Source organism: Terrapene carolina, unplaced genomic scaffold (assembly GCF_002925995.2).
Source record: "Terrapene carolina triunguis isolate 2854851 unplaced genomic scaffold, T_m_triunguis-2.0 Scaffold552, whole genome shotgun sequence".
NCBI classification, from domain to species: Eukaryota; Metazoa; Chordata; order Testudines; family Emydidae; genus Terrapene; species Terrapene triunguis.
In genome coordinates, this window is record NW_020664903.1 from 941672 (window position 1) to 964503 (window position 22832).

Genomic DNA, 22832 nt, shown 5'->3' on the forward strand with positions numbered 1-22832 from the left:
GGGGGGGCACTGGCCGGAGGGAGGGGGAACGCGGGGAGCACTGGGGACACTAGCAGCGGGGGCGGGTGCACTGGCGGGGGGGGAGGAACGCTGGGGTGGGGGGCATTGGTAGGAGCGAGCACCGGGGATGTTGGAGGCACTGGCGAGGGGAAGGGGGCGACACTAGCAGGAGGGAGGGGGAGTGCTGGGGGCACCTGACAGGTACTGGGAGGGGGATTGGCGGGGGGTTCTTTAGGGACACCAGGGGTGGAGTGCTAGCGTGGGGAAGTGGGAGCATTGGGGTTACTTGGATGGGGGCACATATTGGGTAAGCAGGCATTGGCATGGGAAGGATATGTAATGGGCATACCTGGGTAGGTGTGAAAAGGGAGTGCTGGGGTGAGAATGATTTCTGGTTGGTAGGAATCGGGGATGATTATTTTATGGGATACACGGGTAGGAATTTTTCATGTGACTGGCAACTTTTGCTCTTTTCTCCCTGGTAATTGAGAACCCTCTCTTCTCCCTCATCTCTTTTCTCTCCTGCTTCCATGGAGCAGGGTTTTCTGCTCTCTTGCTCAGATGGAAGCAAACCCCCATTCTGAACAGGGGATTCTCAGTGAGCCTTACCCCACTGGCTGACTGAGATGTTATCAAGTTAACCAGCATTTCTAAATAATGAAATGCATTTTGCAGTTATTAAAGTTCCTGCTTTCCCTCCACCCTGAACTGTTTTGACACCCTTTCGAAGGGAGCTGTCGTCTTATCTGGCTGAAAAGATGGCACTTCTTAAATTGTTTCAGATTTATGTGAGGCTCTCACTGCTGTCTTGATGTCTCATTTGTTTCTTTCCCATCTAATGCTTAAATTGCTGATCTCAGGTTTTATCTTTATTAGAATGAAGAATCCCTCAATAGTTGGAGTTCTGTGCACAGATTCACAAGGCCTGAACCTTGGCTGTAAGTAACAAAGCAGCTTTTTCGCTTCAGAAAATGGGCCCCTTTCCACTTTCATGTGGTACCAGGAACATTTTAATGTTGAAATAGTGTACATGCTTTAAAATACACACTAGAAAAATAAATCTCCTATCTGTCAGCTTTGGGCAGATCCCTGCAGTTTGTTAAAAACTCTCCATTTCCTACTCCTTTAAAATCCCATGTTTTATTCTTGCTCTCTCCTGTCCCAGTATTTGAAATATCAAAGTGTACATGGTCTGCCTGCCTGCCTCTCTTTACCAGTGGTTGCCAACTAACTCATTTTAAAAAAAACCCCACTAATGTGTATAGGGGGAACAACTAGCCTTTGTTTCAATAATGAAATGATCTGTATTGCTGTAGCTAGGGTGCCTTGGTGCTATGGACCAGGTTCCTGTTTGACCTAGCATGCACAACAATTGAAGTATAAGACACAGCTGTTGCTGATTTGGTAACAGGTATCATCTGATCACTGGCCAGTTAATTAAAAGGTGGGGACAAAATGTAGAATGAGGAGCCCAAGAATGAATTGTAATTGTAAAGCTTGCCATTGACATAGGTATCTTGATGGGCTTATAGGTAAACAGATTAGCCTCTTATTTCAGTCAAAATTAAAAGAATGGGTTTGCCTGAAATAAGGCAGCATTGGATACTGAACATTAGGGTATGCTGCAAATATGACTATATAAATCCACCAAAATCACAGTTGTGTTGACCATATTTATCTGGGAAGGGTACAGATAATGTGGTGGTAAGCACTGGCAGGGAAAACTCCTTAGAATGCTTTAGCAATTATTGGGATAACCTGAAAAATGGGTTCAATTAGCGCACATAGTTCAACTCAATTCTTGGGCTGGCTGGCTATGTAGTTACTGCCATGTAATGAGGAGTTTTACACTTACATAAAGACGTGTGTATTTTATAGGTCGTGGAACCCTTTCAGATGAACATGCAGGTGTGATATCAGTTCTAGCCCAGCAGGCAGCCAAACTAACTTCAGATCCTACTGATGTTCCTGTTGTGTGTCTGGAGTCAGATAATGGGTGAGCATCTGGAGCTGTATGTTTATCATTAGGATCCTCTGGGAATATTAGATCTTTAGATCAGCCTCCTTCACTTCTATGTGGTTCTGCTCATGTGCCCCTGGTTACAATGACAGATAGAAGGCTAGAAAGCTTCACCCCCAGTGGCACATATGGCAGCAACTCTAGGAAAGTCATTCTTGCCTTTCTCTGGAGCTTGAATGTGGACTGCTTATTAAAATTGGGGACCTAAGGCATGGATGAATGTAACCTTGTTTCTACACATACTGCATGCTTCAAAAAGCAGAGAGGCTGTTGCCAGATAAGGATACAATACTAGCTATTAGTTATTCCTGCAGCATGTTTGTAATGGCTACTTTGACCTTATGATCCTGTTTTAATCCTCCTGAAAACTTTTAACAAAAGAAGGGAGACCTAATTCCCAGGAATCTCCCATAATTCAAGCTTTTGAAGTACCTGGAGGTGTTTGAGTTTGGTGGGAAGATTAGAGCCCAAATGTTTTCAGAGTAGGCAGAGATGGAAAATGGAGTCCTTTGTGTACAGGATCTAATGCAGGGGTATTAACAATTTTTTTGGTGGCCTCAGTGTGGCCACCATGACAACTTTTCCTAAAATTCCTAATTAACTTTAGAAATAAATAAATATGCACATATATATATATATATGTCCAAATCATAGTAATTTATATATGTAGGGGTTTTTACACAGACTGAATAATAATGTACAGTTCTCTATTTACTGGACCTAAACAGAAAAACACAATGTGCTTTGCATGTTCTGGTTTTGTTTTGCTTTTTTGGCTGCATTTTCTTTTTAGACTTGCTAGCTAGTAAGTCTGTATTTGTGAAAAGTAATATTTGTACGTGTAATCACTTTTCACAGTAGCAGACTTGTTTGTTAGCTAGGAGGTAGTGAAAAGTGATTAACAAACATACAAATATCACTTAACTACAGATTTACTCAGCCCTGGCAAGGGGTGGGGTAGAGGGCAGGACAGAGAAATTAAGCTGTGGATAGGGAGGCAGCCTGCCAACATGCAGCTGCAGTCTGCCACCCCACAGCAGAAGCCTGAGCCCCACTGCCCCTGGGAAGGTGGGGAACTCACACTGGCTAGCTCCAGGTGGGGGCAGGGCCGAAGCTCTGGGGGTGAGGCTGCTGCTTTCCCCCCTCACTGCCCAGGAGGCTGTGGCTGCAAGAAAAGCCCCTGGTGGCTGCATTTGAGAAATGCTGATCTAGTCAGTGCTTCCTCTCTGACAGCATGCAGCAGATACTAAACTTCTGTTAGTGACCTGCAGCTTAGCTGCAGTGTGAGAACTCTTCTGGACTGTAGTAGCTATAGCTATCTTCAATAATGGTTTCTGTTTATTTCAGGAACATCATGATCCAGAAGCATGACAGCATCACTGTGGCAGTGCACAAAATGGCATCTTGATCTTTCATACATCTGCTTGGTTCTTTTCCACCTTTGGACCAACTCCTTGTTGTTGGACTGATCTATTTCCTCTGCTGATCTCATACAGAAAGTGCTTGCAGAACTAATTTTGAGCCAATCTTAAATATGTGGTAGCTTCCCTCCTTATTTAAACTGGTACTGTACTTCAGTCAGGGTCTAACTTCCAGCACAGCCCAGAACTTACTGTCAAGCATGGAATGTGGTTTAACTTACCTTGCTTGTGTAATGATCAAATACCCTAACCTGTGGCCTTACTTGTTGAATTCAATAAATTATCTGAGATGAAATACGCAGCTGGCTATGTAAGCTTCAGTTGAATGCTGGTTTGTCTGAACCTCAGTGACTAATACTATAGAGAAAGACAGACTTTTACAGATACATCATCCTCCCCCCTCCAACTAAGGTGGTCATCTTACAATAAAGATCCCTTGCACTTCCCAATGGTCCTCTCTCAAAAACATCAGGCAAGGTGATTTTTTTCCTAAGGTAAACAAGCAGAAAGCTTTAACTCATGCAGGTTGCCTTTATACATCAAAGAAAGAGCCAAACCCCAGTAAGATTCTTTGTAGGACACCTTTAATCCCATCTGGCTAAAAATACATACATTTATAAACAGTTTCCTTGTCTGTTACAAATGTCTTGGCTTAAAATTGAAGTTTTAAGTTCAGTGGCACTACTTAGTGTTTTGCTTCTCGTGTTATTGTTTTGACACTGGAAATGGATTTGTCAAGCTGTCAATTTCACATCACGATTCTCACACTTTAACCCCTAATGATACTGTTAAAATTGCAAACACTGCAGGGGAAACATTGTTTAAAAACTCCCTCCCTTGGTGTTCAAATATATAGGGAAACATTTGTTTTACGTATGGTAAAAGCTTACTTACAAAACCTAGATATGGGGCCAAATTTGACCTGACAATGTCCCAATTACTAAACCCATGGAGGTACAAATATCTTTACTGCATGGTTTTAAATCAGTATGAGAAAGTTGACTTTAGTTCCTCTTCAGTATTGATAGATAGGTAGTGGTGGACTCAGAGTGGATAATGTCAACATCAATATACAATACTAGATCCAGTGATTTTTAGCATTTCATTAGCAGGAAAATGGTGCAACTATGTCCTAAATCTCAGAGCAATACAATCCCTGATAGGGACATGGCCAAAAGGATCTTTACTTTTCAAACTTCCTGTGTGACTGTTAAAAGCTGTTCCTCTTGCATTTGGTACCCTCCAACCTCCTGTAGTGCCAATGGGGACTAGGAAGTACTCTTACAGCTCTGATTATGGTCTCTCGCCATTATAGCTTTGACCAATACCTCATTTCAAATCTCTTGTAAGGAAGTGAAATGTCAAGTAGTTTAATTTCCCAAGTGATCAATCATAGTTACCAAACAATGCATTAAAGTAAAGAGTATATTCTTAAACTGTCCAGGATGCATTAAGATCCTCTTAGTTTCATTGTTATCTGGAATGAATACATAAAGTTCAGTGCCACATGTAGCTACATAGTTACTTGAGGGGAAAAGTTACATTTGCTGAGGAGCAGACACAGCAGATGTATTCTCTTCCCCAGCCCTTCCATGCTTACACCAAACATATACTGAGAAAATCTGTCAACTCTCTGCTAGTAAGGTAAGTTGTCAAATTTTTCTTTAAATTCATTTTCATGTTTATAGGCTCGTTGCTCTTAGCTGAGTGAGGGCTGTGGTATTTTGGAGGGGGGTTTAAACACAATGATAGTGAAACAGTTGAGGCTGCTGTGCCAAATCTGAGATGAGACAAGATTTGTGCTGGATTTTTAAAAAGGGATCAGAAGCTTTTGGTGTTCCAATTAAAATAGGGTGGGGCACAATCTTTACACAGCAGATAATGGAATAAGGGAGGCTGAGCAACACATGAATACTATAGTCTGATTGTGGGGGTGGTAAGCTTGCTCCCATTGTGTTTGTTCTCATGTAGCAGATTTCCTAAGCCACTTCCAATGGGAGCCTCTACAGCCAGAAGAACCTCCACATTGCTGCACTGAAGCTTATGCCACTTTTTCCTGAAATGAACTGAGCTGCTGCAGGAGAGCCTAGGATTGCAGATGAGAGCTGCAGGTCTCACCTGTGGCCACTGCTAATTAATAATAATCTCACTCACTGGGAGCTCTCCTCCCCCGTTTGCAGCACAAATCTGTCTGTATGATATGTCCACTGCAAAAAAGATGTTTTCCTTTGTTTAACAGTGTGATCATACGTTAGCTAGCCTACATTAAAATCCTAGAGGAGACAAAGCACTACAGGATAACCATGTGACATCAACATTATACCTCTATCAGTGGTTGACCTCATCGGAAAACTAAAGTGCTTTGCCTCCACTAGGGTTTTACAGCAGGCTAGCTAATGCATATTAGTTTCGCTGCAGTAAAAACACCATTTTTGGCAGTGAAGACATTGCTTTAGCCTGGAATTGTTGGGGCAGGTGCCAAGCACCGTGCCTCAGGAGGGTCTCCAGGCAGTCCTTGTGTCAGGACTATACAAACATTCAACAGTGAATTAAGGAATATGATCTTGCTTATGGTACCTGCTATACAGCAGGGAGGGAATCCCTCTGTCTCTGGTTCCCCATCTCTACCTGCTAAGATGGACACACACAAGTTCAGATGTGGCTCCTGTACTGGAAGCTGGTTTTGTACACTGATGCCACCTACTGGCCTGCGTGGTGACTAACAAGCAAAACCGCATGGCCGCCCTCAAGACTTCCCTTGCAGTTTTTGGGCAGCACTTTAAGGACTCAAATTTCCTCCAAGCAGGATACTTTTAGCAGAGAGCTTCATTTCCCCACCCTCGGTCTTGGGTAAGGGGTGGGGCTGAAATGCCTTGAATATGCTAATTACTTTCTGAGGGGAGGGATAAAGTCCAAAAGGCCCTGCACTTAGGGGGCTGCTTTTTTTTTTTTTGCGCTAGGTCTGCCTCCTTTGCTTCGTGGCTTCTTTTAGAAGAATGAGCCCTGTGTTCCCTAGTGCAGAGAGGAATTAAGGAACAGACTTAAACGAACTAACTCAGGAGGCTGTAGCTAGTCCCAACAACAAATGAAGACAGATTTTCCTTAATCTTATTTTTGCAGCATCTTATGCTATGCATCATCCTGACGGTAAGAGAAAAGCTTTGGGTTACAATCCTGCTAATCCCCTTGCAGGTCTCAGCTGCACTATGAGGCAAAACTCCTAGAGCAAACTCAGTAGCAGACAGAAACGTCACAGATAAATGGTGAAGGAATAAAATGGCATAGATGCAATGGAGTTGGGAAGAGGTTCAGAGAGGCGCTGAGCAGGGTATTGTCACAGACAGATGGTGAAGCAGGCTCCCCTAGTTCTGGCACAGACTGAATTATGTATAAATACGCCAAAGGAAACATACCTGAACATGCAGGACTCGTCCTTACTTGCGGACAGCTGTAGTCTAGAAATGAGTAAAAAGGTGGGAGTTAGAAGACCCGAGTTCCATCTCCAGCTCTGTCACAGTGTGACCGTGCAAACCTAAGTGCCTCTTCCCCAAAGGTATAACAATGCCTAACCAGCTTTAAAAAGCAACTTGTGATCGCTGACTAAATGCAAAATATTGTCTCCCATGTTAGCAGCAGCAGAGGCTGGTAAACAGGAGGAAGGATAGATGGAAGCAAGTGTCAGCTTGTTTTTAAAGTAGGTCAATACTGCAAAGTGAATTTTGAGTCTTGTTTACCTAAGAGAGCCTGATCAGTATGGTGAAGTGTGACTATTCCCTGAAATTCTCATTTGAAGGAGAAAGGAAGGGGGCAGAGGCGGAGAATCAGCCAACAGCAACGAAGGAGGAGGAACAGCAACCCATACCACCCCCTGATGGAGGATGGGGATGGATGATAGTGCTTCACTTCTTTCTGGTAAGTAGAGAACTCACAAGGTTAAGTCCTGGAGGAAAGAGATGCTTTCACCGGTTGTGTTCTCACACAATGCTTTTTAGACAACAAAACCAGCATATGATGCACACAGGGTTGATTCTAACATGCTCATGGCAGAGATTAACATTACCAAGGAGGGCAGGAGTCCTACTTTAATGAGTCTAGCACACTGGTCTGTAATTTTACAGGTAAAGATTATGCTCAGTGAAATGTGTAACTAGTTCTGAGAAAGGATTGATCTCTGTCCTTCATTAAAAAGCAGTTGGACTTGGTACTCTTTGCTTGTGAGAGTTTCCTTTCCCCCCCTAAGTCTCCAGAGATACGCATTGTCGCAGTAGAGATCATACAGCTTTCCTCTTACTTCTGGTTAGCTTGATAACCATAGAGGAACCCAACTCTGGTCTCCTTCATGAGGCTCTGTGGGGAAAAAAGCTGCAGATTCTCAGCTAGTGTAAATGCAGTTGCACCAATTTACAGCAGCTGAGAATCTGGCAGGGATGGCATTTACCAGAGCTGTTTTTTAACCAGGTAAAATCATGGTTTTTACCAACTAGTTAGTCCCAGTTCAAAGTATTTTCTATTTTAAAAAACTGTTTCATTAATGTACACCACATTGCTTAACCTTAGTTACATATTCAAAGTGTGGTTCCATAAGGCAGAAGATTCAGAGATTAATTTAGGTTGTTGTACAAATACAAATTAAAACTGCAGTATACATAATACTAAACATCAGAATATCTGTATACATTTTGCTCTGGTATTTTCTCAAGGAACTTATAGATGTCATGACTCTTATTTTCATATTATGTAACCAATATATTTAGCAATTTGCTAAGTTTTTTTTGCAATCTATATATTTCAGTAATTTTCATGAGTAGTCTAATAAGAACTTAATTTTTCCCAGTTTAAACTGGTATTTACCAGTGCTCTGTCTTAAACTAGTTTTTCCCAGGAAATTGCCAACCCTGGAATCTGGCCCACAGTCTGTATACAAGAATTAATTGCTAAGCTGCTGCAAAATGACAACGCATTTACCTGCAACTTGTACGTTAACATCAAGTAGTACATATAGTTATCATTGCTATAAGCACATTTTGACCATGGATGTCAAAGCACTTCACAAGCTTGTTTAGCGAAGCCTCCAAGGTAGGGAGCCTTATATTACCCGTATTTCAGAATGTCACAGCTCAAAACAGTAACGCTATGAATAGGAACCAGGCATCTTGACTCTAGTGTGTTCAGTATGTTATACTACCTGCTTATTTACCAGTCAGCTATTGGAAAAAGAAAATTAGGCAGCATGGCAGCTTCTGACTGGGAAATCTTTCCAATGCTCATGCCAAAAAGCCAATCAGTTCTGATCTGTCAGTGACTATTGAGATTTCCAAGAATTCAAACACTCCGGTACTACTTGTTAAATCACTGACAATACGTGTTTAGTTATTTCAAGATTTTTTTCAGTCTCTAGTTTTTATAAGAACTAGTTACAGAAATATGCCAAACAGTTCAAAGGAATCTGAATTTTTAAACACATCTCAAGTGCAATGCCATTCTGGTCTGTTGGAAAAATGCCCATACTGTGTAGGCTTTGCTCCAGTTAGAACGTGGGTACCACTGAGACCTAGTCACTGAATGTGTCTCTCACAATCCTACCAGACAAATGTCCCCATTTCTGCCACTAAGCAATGCTACTAGATGGCTTAGAAAGCAGCAACACACTGTCCCATCCCAATATCACATCTACTTGCAATAATGGGTGGAGTGTGTGTAGATATGTGGAGGAAAGGGGATTTTTTCCTGACTCTAGCTTGTCATCAGCTTTTCTCCCAATATATGAAGATTCATCACAGTCCTGAGGAACAGGGAGAGGATATAGTGGCCAGAAATCTATTTCCAACTATGTGCAGCATTTCACTTCCATCTTCTTTGGATTTAGGTAAATGTGCTTGTGATGGGAATGCTGAAAACCTTTGGAATTTTCTTTGTGGTCTTTCAAGAAGAGGTGGGAGGCTCTTCAGAACAAATCAGTTGGATCGGCTCCATCATGTCCTCTCTCCGCTTCTCAGCAGGTCAGTAGGGATACGTAAGGTTCAGAAAGTAACAGACAGGTCTACAGTCTTTGAATTTTAAGTCCATTTGATTGCATTAAATAGCTGACATGAAATGACCTGCCAAACTCTAGTGTCTACATGACAAACTAGTGCAATTGGCACATTTTTTGGCACTCCTAGAGAGTCCAAAAATTATTTGGGCCTGGACGCTGAACAACCCTCCAGGGCTAGCGGGTAATCACTCCAAAGCAGGGTTCAATAGCACTAAAAAAAGCTATTACTGGTACTATCATACCTGTTCTTTGAAGACTTCCGTCCAAAGGGCTGTGACCCTTGGCTGACTAATGGGGAAGCTTTCTTGTCTACACCAGCACTCTAGGGGAGCTGAACTGGTGGTGGTAGCACAGGGAAATCTTTAAAGAAGAGGGTTTGCATAAACCTTTGACAAGTCACTGTGCTTCTCTGTACAGGATTGGCTGCGCCAGATCAAGTAAAGCAGTCTCTCCCACCACTAAATAATCCACCAATTTAACTGAGCAATGCTGTCTAAAGGGAGCAGGTTAAGGAACTCCTTCCTGACCATCTCCAAACAGGAGATTTGATTACCTCTCTCTCCACTATCCTACTTCATAGAGCATAACGTAAGCGCTCCTTGTAGCTCTGATGGAATTCTCAGAGCAGGGTAAGAGAATATCAAGAATGCTATTCTAGATGCTATTGTACCTTGAGAGGGGTGTGTGTGCGTGTGTGTGTTTTCCTCTAAATCTTCCAACTGCTTACCTCACTACTGACTTATCTTCCAGGTCCACTGGTCACTATAGCCTGTGGGAAGCTGGGGGACCAGCTGACTTCCATCATTGGGGCAGGCCTAGTTAGCAGTGGTTGTCTGATCAGCACACAGGCCACTAGTATCTCCTTCCTGTGTGTGTCTATGGGACTTCTATTGGGTGAGTGTAACCTCCTACAGCTCACAAGTTTCGCTCTGGCTGCCTTTTTGCCACTTTCCTGAGTGTTTGATCAAAGCGTTTACAACAGTGCACCAGCAGATCCAGATAACCATTAAGCCATGTGGCTGCTTGATTATCCTATTTATATTAGTGTATCACCTAAAGGCTGCAAAAAGAGTTTCTTCCCTGCAGGTTTTACATTCAGGAAGGCCTAATGAAAGTTTTGACTTACTAGAGCCACTGTGTGAATTTCAATTTTTTGTAAACTCACTATGCGTAGTAAAACCTGGCTTTTTAAATCCCTCATTGAAAGGGAACAATATGCAGCTGTAAAGAAGCCAGTTTCTAAATACCATGGGTAAAATCCTGATCCCATGGACTTCACTAGGGCCAGTATTTTACCCCGTGCACCTTGGGGAGCCAAGCCATTGCACTTTACCAGGTTTCCCAGAAAGCACCATTGCCAGCTGCCAATCCCTGCTACTCTGCATTGTTTCTAAACATGCACAGCTTGGGCATTTCCTTGTGTGCATCTAGCAAGGGCTCTTTTGTCTTCACAATACAGCTGTTAGTTGAGGTGACTCACTGAGGGTAGGTCTTGAACTAGAAGCTCTGCTCCTCACTTGCATGAGATGGAAATTTTACTCCACACAAGTCACTGCTTGGGCACTGACAATCTTTCTTCTATTTCAGGGCTGGGCTTTGCTTGCTTGTATCAAGCAGCTGCTGTGATGACTGCCAGGTACTTTAAAAAGCGACTGGCTCTATCCAATGCAATTGCTCGCTCAGGAATGGGACTGACATTTATACTAGCACCTTTCACTCAACTTCTGATAGATTTTTATGGTTGGCAAGGTAAAGTGGTTTTACTTTTTCCACATTTCACCATCAGCACCTAGAAGGGATTGTTATTTTAAAGATTGAAGTTGTGGGGTTGGTTTTTGGCATCTTCTTCTGATAGAGGGGCTAAGCTACTTTGTTTATCTTTGACATATCAGGAATGGCAACTCTGGTCATCTCTGGGATTGTTAATTCTTTACGATATCCTTCTTCCAAAATGTAATCAGTCACTAAAGTTATATTGATGTTAACCAGTGACTATAAATTCCTCTCTCTCATTTGCTAAACTTTCACACTTTCTTGCAACGTTGTATTTTCACCACTCATCATGGAGTCTGCCAAATGAGACACGAACTGAATTTAAGAATACAAGTAAAGGAGGAAAAAACTTTGAAACATATTTAGTTCTCTTTCCTTCCCCTTGTTTTAATTTATTAGGCAGGGCAATGAGACTGAGAGTAGCTATGTTTCTTATGAGTTTATCTGCTTCCCAGCTAGTCTCTCTCTGTTTGACATTTCACAAGCAGGAAGGTGACTTCACCTTGGGAAGAAGCCAAATAGAAGGATTGATGCAAGATAAATACTGTTTTTCTTGCAGCAGATCATTCTGTGTGTTCAGTATGAAAAAAGAGCCAATTCTAAACAATGTTTGTGTACTGATCAAAGCATTATGGTGGGAAAAAACACACTTATCTTCCTTCCCTCTCTCTTCTCTCAGGTACCCTACTGATCTTTGGAGGGATCATGTTAAACCTTGTGCCTTCTAGTATGTTACTGCGACCTCTTAACATCAAGAATCTCCAAGCCTTTTCTGGTAGAAATGTAGACAGTGGATCATTAACACAAAGTAAACATCCAGCAACTCTTACAAGCCACCTAGATGAAATCAGTACCACAGAAATACAGTTTAATACTAGACTGGATTCTCCTATGCAAGATTCCACTGTCACAAACAGGCTCCAGTCAGCTGGAACATTAGGATCACTAGTTCCAGTGAACGCTGCTGGTTTGGAAGGGTCTGAGAGAGAAACCTCCAACCGCTACGCTCCTGGTGGAGACAGTGACAGGGACTGCAGCTATAACAACCTTCCACTGCAAAAGGAATGGAATTCCCACTCACGGCCAGTTCCCTGCAGGCAGCCTCTTCTTGATTTCTCACTGCTGAAAGATCCCTTCTTCTGTATTTTTGCCTGGTCATTTTTGTTCAGCCAACTGGCCTACTTCATTCCCACCTTTCACCTGGCAGCAAGAGCCAAAACCTTGGGCATAGACAGCATGGATGCCTCTTACCTCATTTCAGTGGCTGGTAGGCAAGAGTCTTCTAACCTTATTTTAAAAAGGTATTTATATTTACACAGTGATACAAGTAGGAAAGAAATGTAATAACCCCTGAAATCGAAAAACAGTGTAGCAGTCAGCCAATCCTAAAAGGGAATTGTTGCTCAGTGCTCAAGAGGAAGGCAAACACATAATATGTCCTGGGAGTAAATTCCTTTCTGCCCCTACATCTGGATTATACCCCTAATTGCAGAGAGTTAATTTTTAATACTCAAATAGTGGCAGCAGCCTTTTGACCCCAAGGAAGATGCCTTCAGGCAGAGAAGGAGAATGTCAAGAGTCAATTACCCTCTAGTTGTTTAGCCCAAACCTTACTCTTTCATTTTAAGTTAAGCTACCAACACTCCTTTTTCAAGTCTTTATAGAACCCCTTTTAGGTACTTACACACTCCATGAATAATTGCCTGTTGAGGAGCTTGGGGGCAGTGGTGGCTAATGGGGAAAAGGATATACCACATCTGAGGCTAGAAGCCAAACTCAAACAGCTTAATGGGACCAAACTGAGGAACATGGCTAATCTCCAGCTAAAAATATTAGAGGAACTGGCACATGAAATTGCAACCCCAATAAGGATTTTTAATGAATCTTTAAATGTGAGGGGGTCATACCCTATGACTGCAGAATTGCAAATATAGGCCCATTAGTTTGGCTTCAACTGTATGTAAGGTCTTAGAACAAATATTTTGAAAGAGAGAGTAGTTAAGGCCAAAGGTAAACGGTAACTGAGATAAGGTATACATGATTTTACAAAAAGTTAAGCATGCGAGACCAAGCTGCGCTCTTTCTTTAGATCTACTGTATTTCCTTGGTCTAGAAAATTTGGTATCTTAATCTACTTGGATTTCAGTAAGGCATTTGATGCAGTTCCACCTGGGAAATTAGTTAAATTGGAGAAGAGGATTAATATGAGAATCAAAAGGTGGGTAAGGAACAGCTCAAAGGGGAGACTACAACAGGTCATGGTGGAGGGAGGTTACTAGTGGAGTTCCTCAAGGATTGGTCTTGGCACACCACTTATTTAACATTTTCATTTGTGACCTTGGCAAAAAAGTAGGTGTGCACTAATAATATTTGCAGATAAAGTTGGAAATATTGCTGAGGTGGAGGACCTCCAGAATATCCTACCTTGAAAACTGGAGTAATAGAAATGGGATGACATTTAATAGCACAGAATGCAAGGTCATGCATCTATGGACTAAGAATTTTTGATGTAAGCTGGGGACATAGCAGTTCGAAGCAACAGGGGAGAGAGACCTGCATGTACTAGTCAGGATGATTATGAACCACCAATGTGATAGTGGTAAAAAAAATCCTAATACAATACTAGGATATATCAGGTGAGAGAACACTTCCCTGTTTCTACTGCAATTATTGTAGAAGGCACTAGTGAGACCATCTAGAGTACAATTCTGGTCTCCCTTGTTTAAAAAGATGAATTCTAACAGGAACAGGTACAGAGAAGGGCTACTAGGATGAGACTTTAGACTAACAAAACAATCTCCTTAACAAGCCAAAGAATGAAGGGACAAATGATTGCTCTCTATAAATAGAGGGATAAACAGCAGGGAGGAAGAGGAGTTAAGGACCTATGTTGGTACAAGGACAAACTGTGACCATCATTAAGTTTAGGCTTGAAATTAGACAAAGGTTTAACCATTAGAGAAATGAAGATCTCAAACAGCCTTCCAAGGGGAATAGTGGAGGAAAGAAACCTAAACATTTGTAAGACTTGAGTTTGATAAGTTTATGGAGAGGATGGTAGGATAAGACTGCCTACAATGGGACATCCATGACTGCTATTAGCAAATGTCTCCAACTACATGAGATGGGAAACAATAAACAGGGAAGGCTCTGAATTACTATGAAGAATTCTTTCCCAAATGTGGCAGGTAGGTCTTGCCCAGATGCTCAGGGTCTGATTGTCATATTTGGGGTCAGGAAGGTATTTTTCCCCAAGGTTGGACTGGCAGAGAGCCTAAGGGGTTTTTAACCTTCCTCTGCCTTGTGGGGCACGGGTCACTTGCTGGTTTGAATTAGCGTAAATGCTGGATTCTCTGTAACTTGAAGTCTTTAAATCAAGATTTGAGGACTTCAGTAACTCAGCCAGAGGCTATGGGCCAGGTTCTATGGCTTGCAATGTGCAGGAGATCAGACTAGCAGGTCATGATGGTCCATTCTGGCCTTGAAGTCTGAGCCTAAATCAAGTTAAGAGCACAACTCTTCTCTCTCCTCCCCCCTCCCCTTTTTTTTTTTTCCAGTGAAGACACCACCTTAGGGTGCTACCTTTATCTTCTCTCCTAACCCTTCCAGCCACTTTGTGCACAATGGCTTCGGTTGTGAAACACTTTGCATTTATGTAACAGCTGGAGAGATCATAATGGCACACTACAAACAATGAATTTTACAGGCCAGCCTACTTTAAGTACAGCTGTTGTGCATGAAGCCTGTCCACCTCAATCAAACCTTTCTAGTTTCAAAACATGCAAGTAACGTTACATTAAGAAAGTAGCTCCACTCTCTATCATTAAAGAGCCCTTTATTGTACAAAGAAAGTTTACCTAAAGTGAAATCAACATCCTTGGAATGTTATTTAGGGGATATTTGGGCTAAAGAGGCAACTGTGTTCTTAATCTAGATCAATGGTTAATTTGCAGATGACATTGGCAGGAATAGAGGTAATAAGTTGTTTGTGCTCAAACCACTTTCTAGCCAATAGGATATTCAGTGGTAATCAGCACTTTCCTGAACTTGAGACTAGTTCAGGTAACATACCCATAAGGTAATGTATATTTTATTAAAAGTGGCCCTGCACTTTTAAAAATGTTCAGTTTGTGCCCTTTTTTGCTTCTTCATGACAGATTAAGGTGGGGTTTGGTTTTGTTTGATCAGGAATGCCAAGTTTGGTCTTCTCTGATTTTGCTGGATGTCTTTGTGCATGTCATTTACTGTAACTGTCTCACCCCTTAATTTAATTTTTAAAAGAGCATCCTCTCTCAACTCCAGATGCCTACTGGATGCTTACCAAGCACTAAATGGAAAAAAACACACATTTTAGAACAATCTAAGAATCCCATCCTCATCTCTTGTGATGTCATATCCTAAATGTAAAATACAAGCAGAATTTTCTTGACAAACATTTCAGGCAAATGTTTTTGTACATTATGAAGAATCAAGAAGAGCACAAAACCGCTACTGAACAATTTCTAAAAGATTTGGCTAGAGCCTTCACAATAATTTTCCCTCTCTCTCTAGGGATTATAGAGACAGTCAGCCAATTGCTTTCTGGCTGGATCGCTGATCAGAACTGGATCAAGAAGTATCATTACCATAAGACTTACCTTATTCTGTGTGGCATCACTAACCTGCTGGGTCCTCTTGCCACATCCTTCCCATTACTTATGGTCTACACAGTAAGCTTTGCCATTTTCTGTGGAGGATACCTGGCTCTGCTGCTCCCTGTGCTGGTGAGTAAAGGATCTCATCAAGAGGTAATACAGTAATGCTTTGCACTTCCAATTGAATATCTCAAACACCTGAAATCCTGTGGCCTGATTTTCAAGAGTATTGAGCATCCACAGCTGTCATAGATTTCAGCCTGAGGGTCCTGTGCTCAGAACTCTCAATATCAAACCACTGGGAACCTTGTTAGTTTACTGGTTTTAGGATTACAGTGTCATTTGCAGGCCAGACACAGCAGAGGTACAGTATTGGGAGTGCCCTCATAACCTATTTCCAGTGACCTAACTCAACCACTTTGCTTCCCAAGTCCTGTCTCTCAGTGCCATTGTTCCAGCTTAGGTATTAGTCTCTATTGGACAGAGTGTATGATGAGAACACTAAACTTCATTCATTTGTAACCTAAATCAATATTGGTAAGGTGAAGGGCTCTGAATGCCTATGACAAGTTAAGGGAAACTGCAGTATAACATTGCACAAGCAAGATTTGTACAGATATATAGCTACATGAAAATGCAGCAGCATCTCCAAAGAGAGAGCGTTTAAAATATCTTCAAAAGATGTAAAGATTACTAATTTCAAATGTTTGTACAGCCCAGGGCTAGAAATGCATCAAGCATCCTAGCAATGTCAGTACTGATCTCAATCTTGGGTTTAATTCTGCATGGACAAACTCTTTTCAAACTATAACTGAAAGACTCCCCAGAGAAACATTTTTCATTCTAATGTGTCTGTACATTATATAAAGTAATAATAATTCTGGTTCCATGAACAGGTAGATTTTGTAGGTGTCCCCAGACTCCACAGTTCTTTAGGATTTGCCTCATTCTTTGCTGGGATAGCAGCCATCGCTGGACCTCCTATAGCAGGTAACATATAAGCAATATTTTCCCTCTATCCTCTTGATGGAATATTCTTAGTTCTTCTCTAGCTTCAAAGTACTTACTAGGAAACATTTGAGAGTCAAGATGAAAGGTAGTTGACTTTTTCTTCAAAAGAAAACTAATTTCTAACAAACTAACATGCAAGTGAATGAGTTAATGGTGGTAAACCACAGAGCATTTTCTTTAGCTCTGACCCTCCCTTTAGGGGGAAGGAAGAGGAAAGAATTGTATGCATCTAAAGAAGTCAAAAAAATTATGACTTTACCAGACTCAAGTTGTTATTTCAGTTTAACTTGATGCTGAAGGGATTTGAAGAGGTGATAACATGGTCCCGGCAACATGAGGGATAGGTGCTATATTTGCAGTGCTTTGCATAGAGCAGTTGTCATCTCCTGACTTGACTAAGGATTCAAAATCTCCACTGCTAAACAGCTTACGTAGGCCCCCTCCCCTCCCAAAAAATACCATCTTATTCTATATATAGTGTGTGGCACATTTTGGGGGCTACATTAATATAAATATTCAGAGTCAGATATTTCTTTATCCACTTAGATTGAGAAGAAATTTGCATGCTGTTTCATGCACCTCTGCCCAAGGCAAAGCCTGTCCTTCACTGAACCTTTCACCTTACCTTCATACCTGGATGTGTGGTCAGCATCTTCAGCTATTCCCAGGGTAGCATTTTACAGTGTATGAATAAAGCTGCCAGGTCAAATACCAGTGGGTGAATGGCATTCGGTCACTCATCTATCTTGTAAATAGACCAGGAGTGTAGAATAAAAAATGCCAAACCAAATTTTGCATTTACAGTTTCTTGCATGCATCCCCACCCAATGATCTGCTGCGTCTCACCTGGTCACATACTTCGTTCCATGTCTGCCCCAAGTACCTTATGTAGTGAATTACTTCACTTTCTGCATTTTCTTTTGTCTATGCATCATACATGCTAATGTGGCTATTGCACTTTCACCTGCTTGTAACATCTTCATTAACTGGTGATGTCTCCTTTATTTCTAACAACTGAATTATTTTTAATAAAACACTAATCATTAATAGTTTATTTGGGGGGTAGGGAGGGGTGCGTGAGGAGCATGCAGGCTATACGTATTAATCTGGCAGCTCCTGGCAGTCCAAGTCCACCAATACAGCTGAGATGGGAAAGGACAAGCACCAGGAGGGAGAGGCAACCAGGAAGAGGAATGAAGCAATCTAATTTTTCCAGCCCCCTCAATTGTGTGTGCCAGTTTGTCCCATGAAGGGGAAGGGGATCAAGCACATGATCCTATGTTCAGGCTGCAATCCTATGATCCAAGATGAACTCTGCAATTTTTTCCTCAAATCAAGCCACTTACGTGTGAAAGCTGCATATGCTAGAAAATATTAACTCTCCAAGATTGCAGAAGCATTTGTTCCTTGTACTTCACCTTGAAAGTTAATTCTGGTGAAAATGAAAGACTTGTTACTGCTATTAAAGATGGTTCTAGGGTTTCTCTTCCTTTGACTGTGATTAAATGAACTATTAACTTATCTACAGTACTGAAGTCAAGGCTCATTTAAAAAATATTTCCATAAACTCAAAACATCTAGTACTCTTAGTATAATATACACTATACATAACACCAGTAAGAGGTGAAGGATGCATATTCGACACAACAAAACAAAAAAATTATCAAAACATGCATACTAGAAAAAGAGCTACTTACCTGAAAGATTAGTTTCCCCGATTCTTACTTCTAGGGCCAAAGTCAAAGCAGTGGTTGAACACCCAGAGCTAAAAAGTTTGAAGCTTCACCAGCAAGTAGGAACCACTTACCTGCTCATCATACAAGGGACACCTGTTTAAGCTGTGAATACTTCTGACATTCTAGAAACGAAATTAAAGATAACAGGAGAACAAATCAGGCTGATTCTTAGAGGCACAAAGAAGCATAGGAAGTGAACCATGTTAAGCTTCACAGGAACAATACCAGGGGTTCTCAAATTGGGGGTCAGGACCCCTCAGGGTGTTGCGAGGTTATTACATGGGGGGTCACGAGCTGTCAGCCTCCACCCCAAACCCTGCTTTGCCTCCAGCATTTATAATGGTGTTATATATATTAAAAAGTGTCTTTAATTTATAAGGGGGGGTCACAGTCAGAGGCTTGCTATGTGAAAGGGGTCACCAGTACAAAAGTTTGAGAACCACTGAACAATACAAACGAACTACCATGCTTTTAACAAAACAGTTACAATTCAAAGCAAAAAGGCAATCTGCAGGAAAAAAAGTACAGCAGGCACCTCCAGCTCCATTAGTGGCGATAAAAGTAATGATAGCTATACTTAAACATATAGCTTAGGCATATGCTGTGAGGGGTTAGAGTGTTTAGTTATGGAACAAGGATTTATCAGCATTACTTACGTTTAGAGAAATGCTGCTTTTCTGGATTTCCACAGGAAACTTTGCATCCCCTTTAGTTTCTCTCCAATTCACTGACTAATCCTTCTGTAACACTGAGTGGTTAGCTGCAATCTGCTTTCTCCGGCCAGTAAGCAAAAAAAGAAACCATTAAGACATCTCTCTATGATCAAAGTCTCTCAGATGCATGTGCTTCAGAATATTCTGTAATGCCAGCTGATAATAGGTGGTAGGCAGACACCACGTACTGATGAATTTGAAAACAGCTGAGTTGAAGGGAAAACGTGAATTTGTGTTCTCTTTCCTTTATGTTAAGTAGGTATTTTTCAGTTTTTCTGTAAGCTCTACACATAATGGGTTTAAAAACTGAAGCTCATGTCACTTCATTCTGGACATCTTAATCCTGTGATTACAGGGCTTAAGTAACCCACCCATCTAAAACAAACTTTTGTACAATACGAAGTCACCAATCCTATGAAATAAAGCATTTACCTCATCCCACTAGATTACCGATAACTTGTCATTTAAAACCTACAAGTTCAGGAAGGGCCCAAACAATATCCCTGAGAAAATGAGACAAGACATCACGGTAGTGAAGTGATATGATGCAGGGAATTGAAATATCCCAACTAGTTAACTTGAGTTCAGAGCAGCAGTTAGTGAGATGCAACTACTGACTCATGAACTCCTATTAGCCTTCATCCTCTTAACATGGCCATTAAAAACCTTAATTAAACTTACAAATATTGATTTTTTTCTTCTTCACATTTTCCTATTTTTATTCACATCTAAATTTGAAAAATTACTTGTTTTTCTATTACTGTCAAGGCTCTCCCCACACAGACAGAACCCCTGATTAAAATAGCCATGTGGCTAAGGAAAAGGAGGGGCTGTTACATATTTCTTCCTGATTGGAGACTAGTTTTAGAACCTCTGATATACTGGGCCATATCCTGAACTGGGGTAGCACCACTGGTTTCCGTAGATCTGTGTACATTTACACTAGCTGCGAATCTGGCTTATCGAGTCTTCATCTTGTCTCGGTACTGTTGTCAACATGCCTTGTATAGCCAAGTGTCTGTCTACACTGCAATCAGAGGTGTGACTGCAGCACATGCAGACGTACCCCAAACTAGCTTTCATTTAGATAGCTTGAACAGTGGCAACACAGGGATGTCATGGTATTTACCAGAGGTGGCTTTTACCAAGTAAAATCATGGTTTTTTTTTTACCACTCATGGGGAAAAAAACTAGTTAGTCCCATTTTAAAGTATTCTCTATTTTAAAAACTCTCTATTAATACACACTGCAGTCCGCTTAGTTTTAGTTACATATTCAAATTATGGTTCCATAAGGCAGTAGATTCAGAGTAGGTATAATACTAATATACGTAATCTAATACTGAACATTGGAATGTCTGTATACATTATGGTTCAGTATTTTCTCAATGAAGTTATGAGTCATAACTCATATCAGTTTTCAGTATTATTAAACCCTGGAAGGTTACTATGTGGGAAAGTCCAGCAGCTTTAATAACCAAACCCTCATCCATTGCAGGTTGGCTGTATGACTACACTCAGACATATGCCTGCTCCTTTTTCTTTGCTGGAACCTGTTATCTCATCGCACCCATTTCCTTCTTCTTTGAGCCTTCGGCCCATAAATGGAAGCTACGGAAAGAAGAGGAGTTGAACAAAGTGACTACTTAGTGGAGAGGCTCTGCTGCAGTTGAAAGAAAAGAAGAAGCCTGACTTCAGTATATGATCAGAAGGTGATAATTAGGACAGACTTTTCACTAATTAATAAAAGATGGCAGAAAAATGAAAACTGACATTTGTCACAACAAAGACTCAAATGAGCTTATTGTCCATAAATGTTACTTCATGAGCAAGTGGTGTTTAAGATCAAGGTGAGCCCAGCGAGATATGCATTTTGGCTAACAAGACCCTTTGTTCCTAAAATATCCTCAGTTGGACATGAAGTCTAGTCATCTCTTAAAACAACTTCACTGCTTCTGTTCTTCCCCCAGTGTATATGATCTCATATGTTTAACATGATTAGTAAGAGCCTTTGTGTTAGGCAATTCATTTCTGCTTTTCTAACTTGCTTAGCCAGTGTCCTTAGCCCAGAGGTAGGCAAACTATGGCCCGCGGGCCACATCCAGCCCACGGGACCGATCTCCTCCGCCCCTGAGCTCCTGGCCCAGGAGGCTAGCCCCCGACCCCTCCCCTGCTGTTCCCAATCCCCCGCAGCCTCAGCTCATTGCGCCACCGGCGCAATGCTCTGGGCGGCGGCGGCGCTGCGAGCTCCTGGGGCAGTGCAGCTGCAGAGTCTGGCCTGACCTGGCGCTCTGTGCTGCGTGGTGTGTGGCTGGCTCCAGCCGGGTGACATGGCTGCCTGTCCTGGTGCAGCCGTGCTGCCAGGACAGGACAGTGCTCCGGCAGTGTGGTAAGGGGGCAGGAAGGGGGGTTGGATAGAGGGCAGGGGAGTTCGGGAGGTAGTCAGAGGCTGGGGGTGTGGATAGGGGTCAGGGCGGGTAGAGGGGGGGAACAGGGTGGTTGAATGGGGGCAGGGATTCTGGGGGAGGGGGCCAGTCAGGAAGGAGAGGAGGGGTTGGATGGGGCAGCTGGGGACAGTCAGGGGACAGGGAGAAGGGGTGGTTGGATGGGGCAGGGGTCCCAGGGGGGCAGTCAGGAAGGAAAAGGGGTGTTGGATGGAGGCAGTCAGGGGACAGAGAGCAGGGGGTGGTGGATGGGGCAGGAGTCCCAGGGGGCTGTCAGGGGCAAGAAGCGGGGGGAGGGGGGTCGGATAGGGGCTGAGCCACGCCTGCCTGTTTGGGGAGGCACAGCCTCCCCTAACCGGCCCTCCATACAATTTCTGAAACCCGATGCGGCCCTCAGGCCAAAAAGTTTGCCCGCCCCACCTTAGCCTGAAGGGCAATCTAAACCCAGTCAACCCAAATATATGGAGTTAAAAACTGACTCACCTTTCAACATAAAGCAGATAAGGCCCTCAAAAGTGCTAAAACAGAGGATCTTGTTAAAAATATCTGGAATAATGATCCGGGGAAGAGTGTGCTCTAAAGAGGATTAAATTTAAGCTTCAGAGAAACAGAGGGAGTCCACAAAAACCTGTTTTTCTGCATCAAGGAAACACTGACTGCTAAAAGTTCTCCTGACCATTGGCATGGTGCATCTTTGTTATAACACACAGGATGCTGGAACCAAAAGTAATTTAATTAAAGAAGGCGCTAAGATATGATAAAGTTAAATTCAATCCTCTGTTCATACAATATAACAAATTGTTATTTGATGTGCTGGGTATATTTTCATTAAAAATTTAGCAGCACAGCTGAAATTCCTGAGTTGGAAAAAAACCTTTAGAAAAGGAATGGACTAGAAAGGAGACCCTTCTGATACAGAGAATGGGGAACCAGCAACTCTCACTTCTAGCCCCACAAGTTACCATACTCCCATATAATGCAAAAGGGAAGGTATATTGGGTCAGATGGTCTTTTCCTGTTAGTTGTATAAAAGTGCCCTGAGCCCAA

At 42.1% G+C, this 22832-nt stretch overlaps 2 protein-coding genes across 8 annotated transcripts; both read left to right on the plus strand.

Moving 5' to 3' along the window:
- The first annotated feature begins 838 nt into the window (after positions 1 to 838).
- On the plus strand, positions 839 to 3742 carry LAMTOR5 (late endosomal/lysosomal adaptor, MAPK and MTOR activator 5). Its single transcript, XM_029913242.1, has 3 exons — positions 839 to 938; positions 1879 to 1996; positions 3368 to 3742. Exons 1-3 carry the CDS (start codon positions 839 to 841, stop codon positions 3426 to 3428), a joined length of 279 nt encoding a protein of 92 aa, XP_029769102.1. The 3' UTR covers positions 3429 to 3742.
- An 89-nt stretch (positions 3743 to 3831) lies between these two features.
- SLC16A4 (solute carrier family 16 member 4) lies at positions 3832 to 21341 on the plus strand. 7 transcript variants are annotated; one of them, XM_024212232.3, is made up of 10 exons: positions 3832 to 6588; positions 7072 to 7135; positions 7235 to 7353; positions 9308 to 9440; positions 10226 to 10369; positions 11063 to 11224; positions 11928 to 12515; positions 15800 to 16011; positions 16779 to 16872; positions 20840 to 21341. In XM_024212232.3, exons 3-10 carry the CDS (start codon positions 7330 to 7332, stop codon positions 20989 to 20991), a joined length of 1509 nt encoding a protein of 502 aa, XP_024068000.2. In that variant the 5' UTR covers positions 3832 to 6588; positions 7072 to 7135; positions 7235 to 7329; the 3' UTR covers positions 20992 to 21341. The 7 variants fall into 7 exon arrangements, with proteins under 7 accessions (XP_024068000.2, XP_029769099.1, XP_024067998.2 ...); XM_029913239.1 differs by having other exon boundaries at positions 3832 to 7135; XM_024212230.3 differs by lacking the exon at positions 7072 to 7135.
- The last annotated feature ends 1491 nt before the right edge of the window (positions 21342 to 22832 follow it).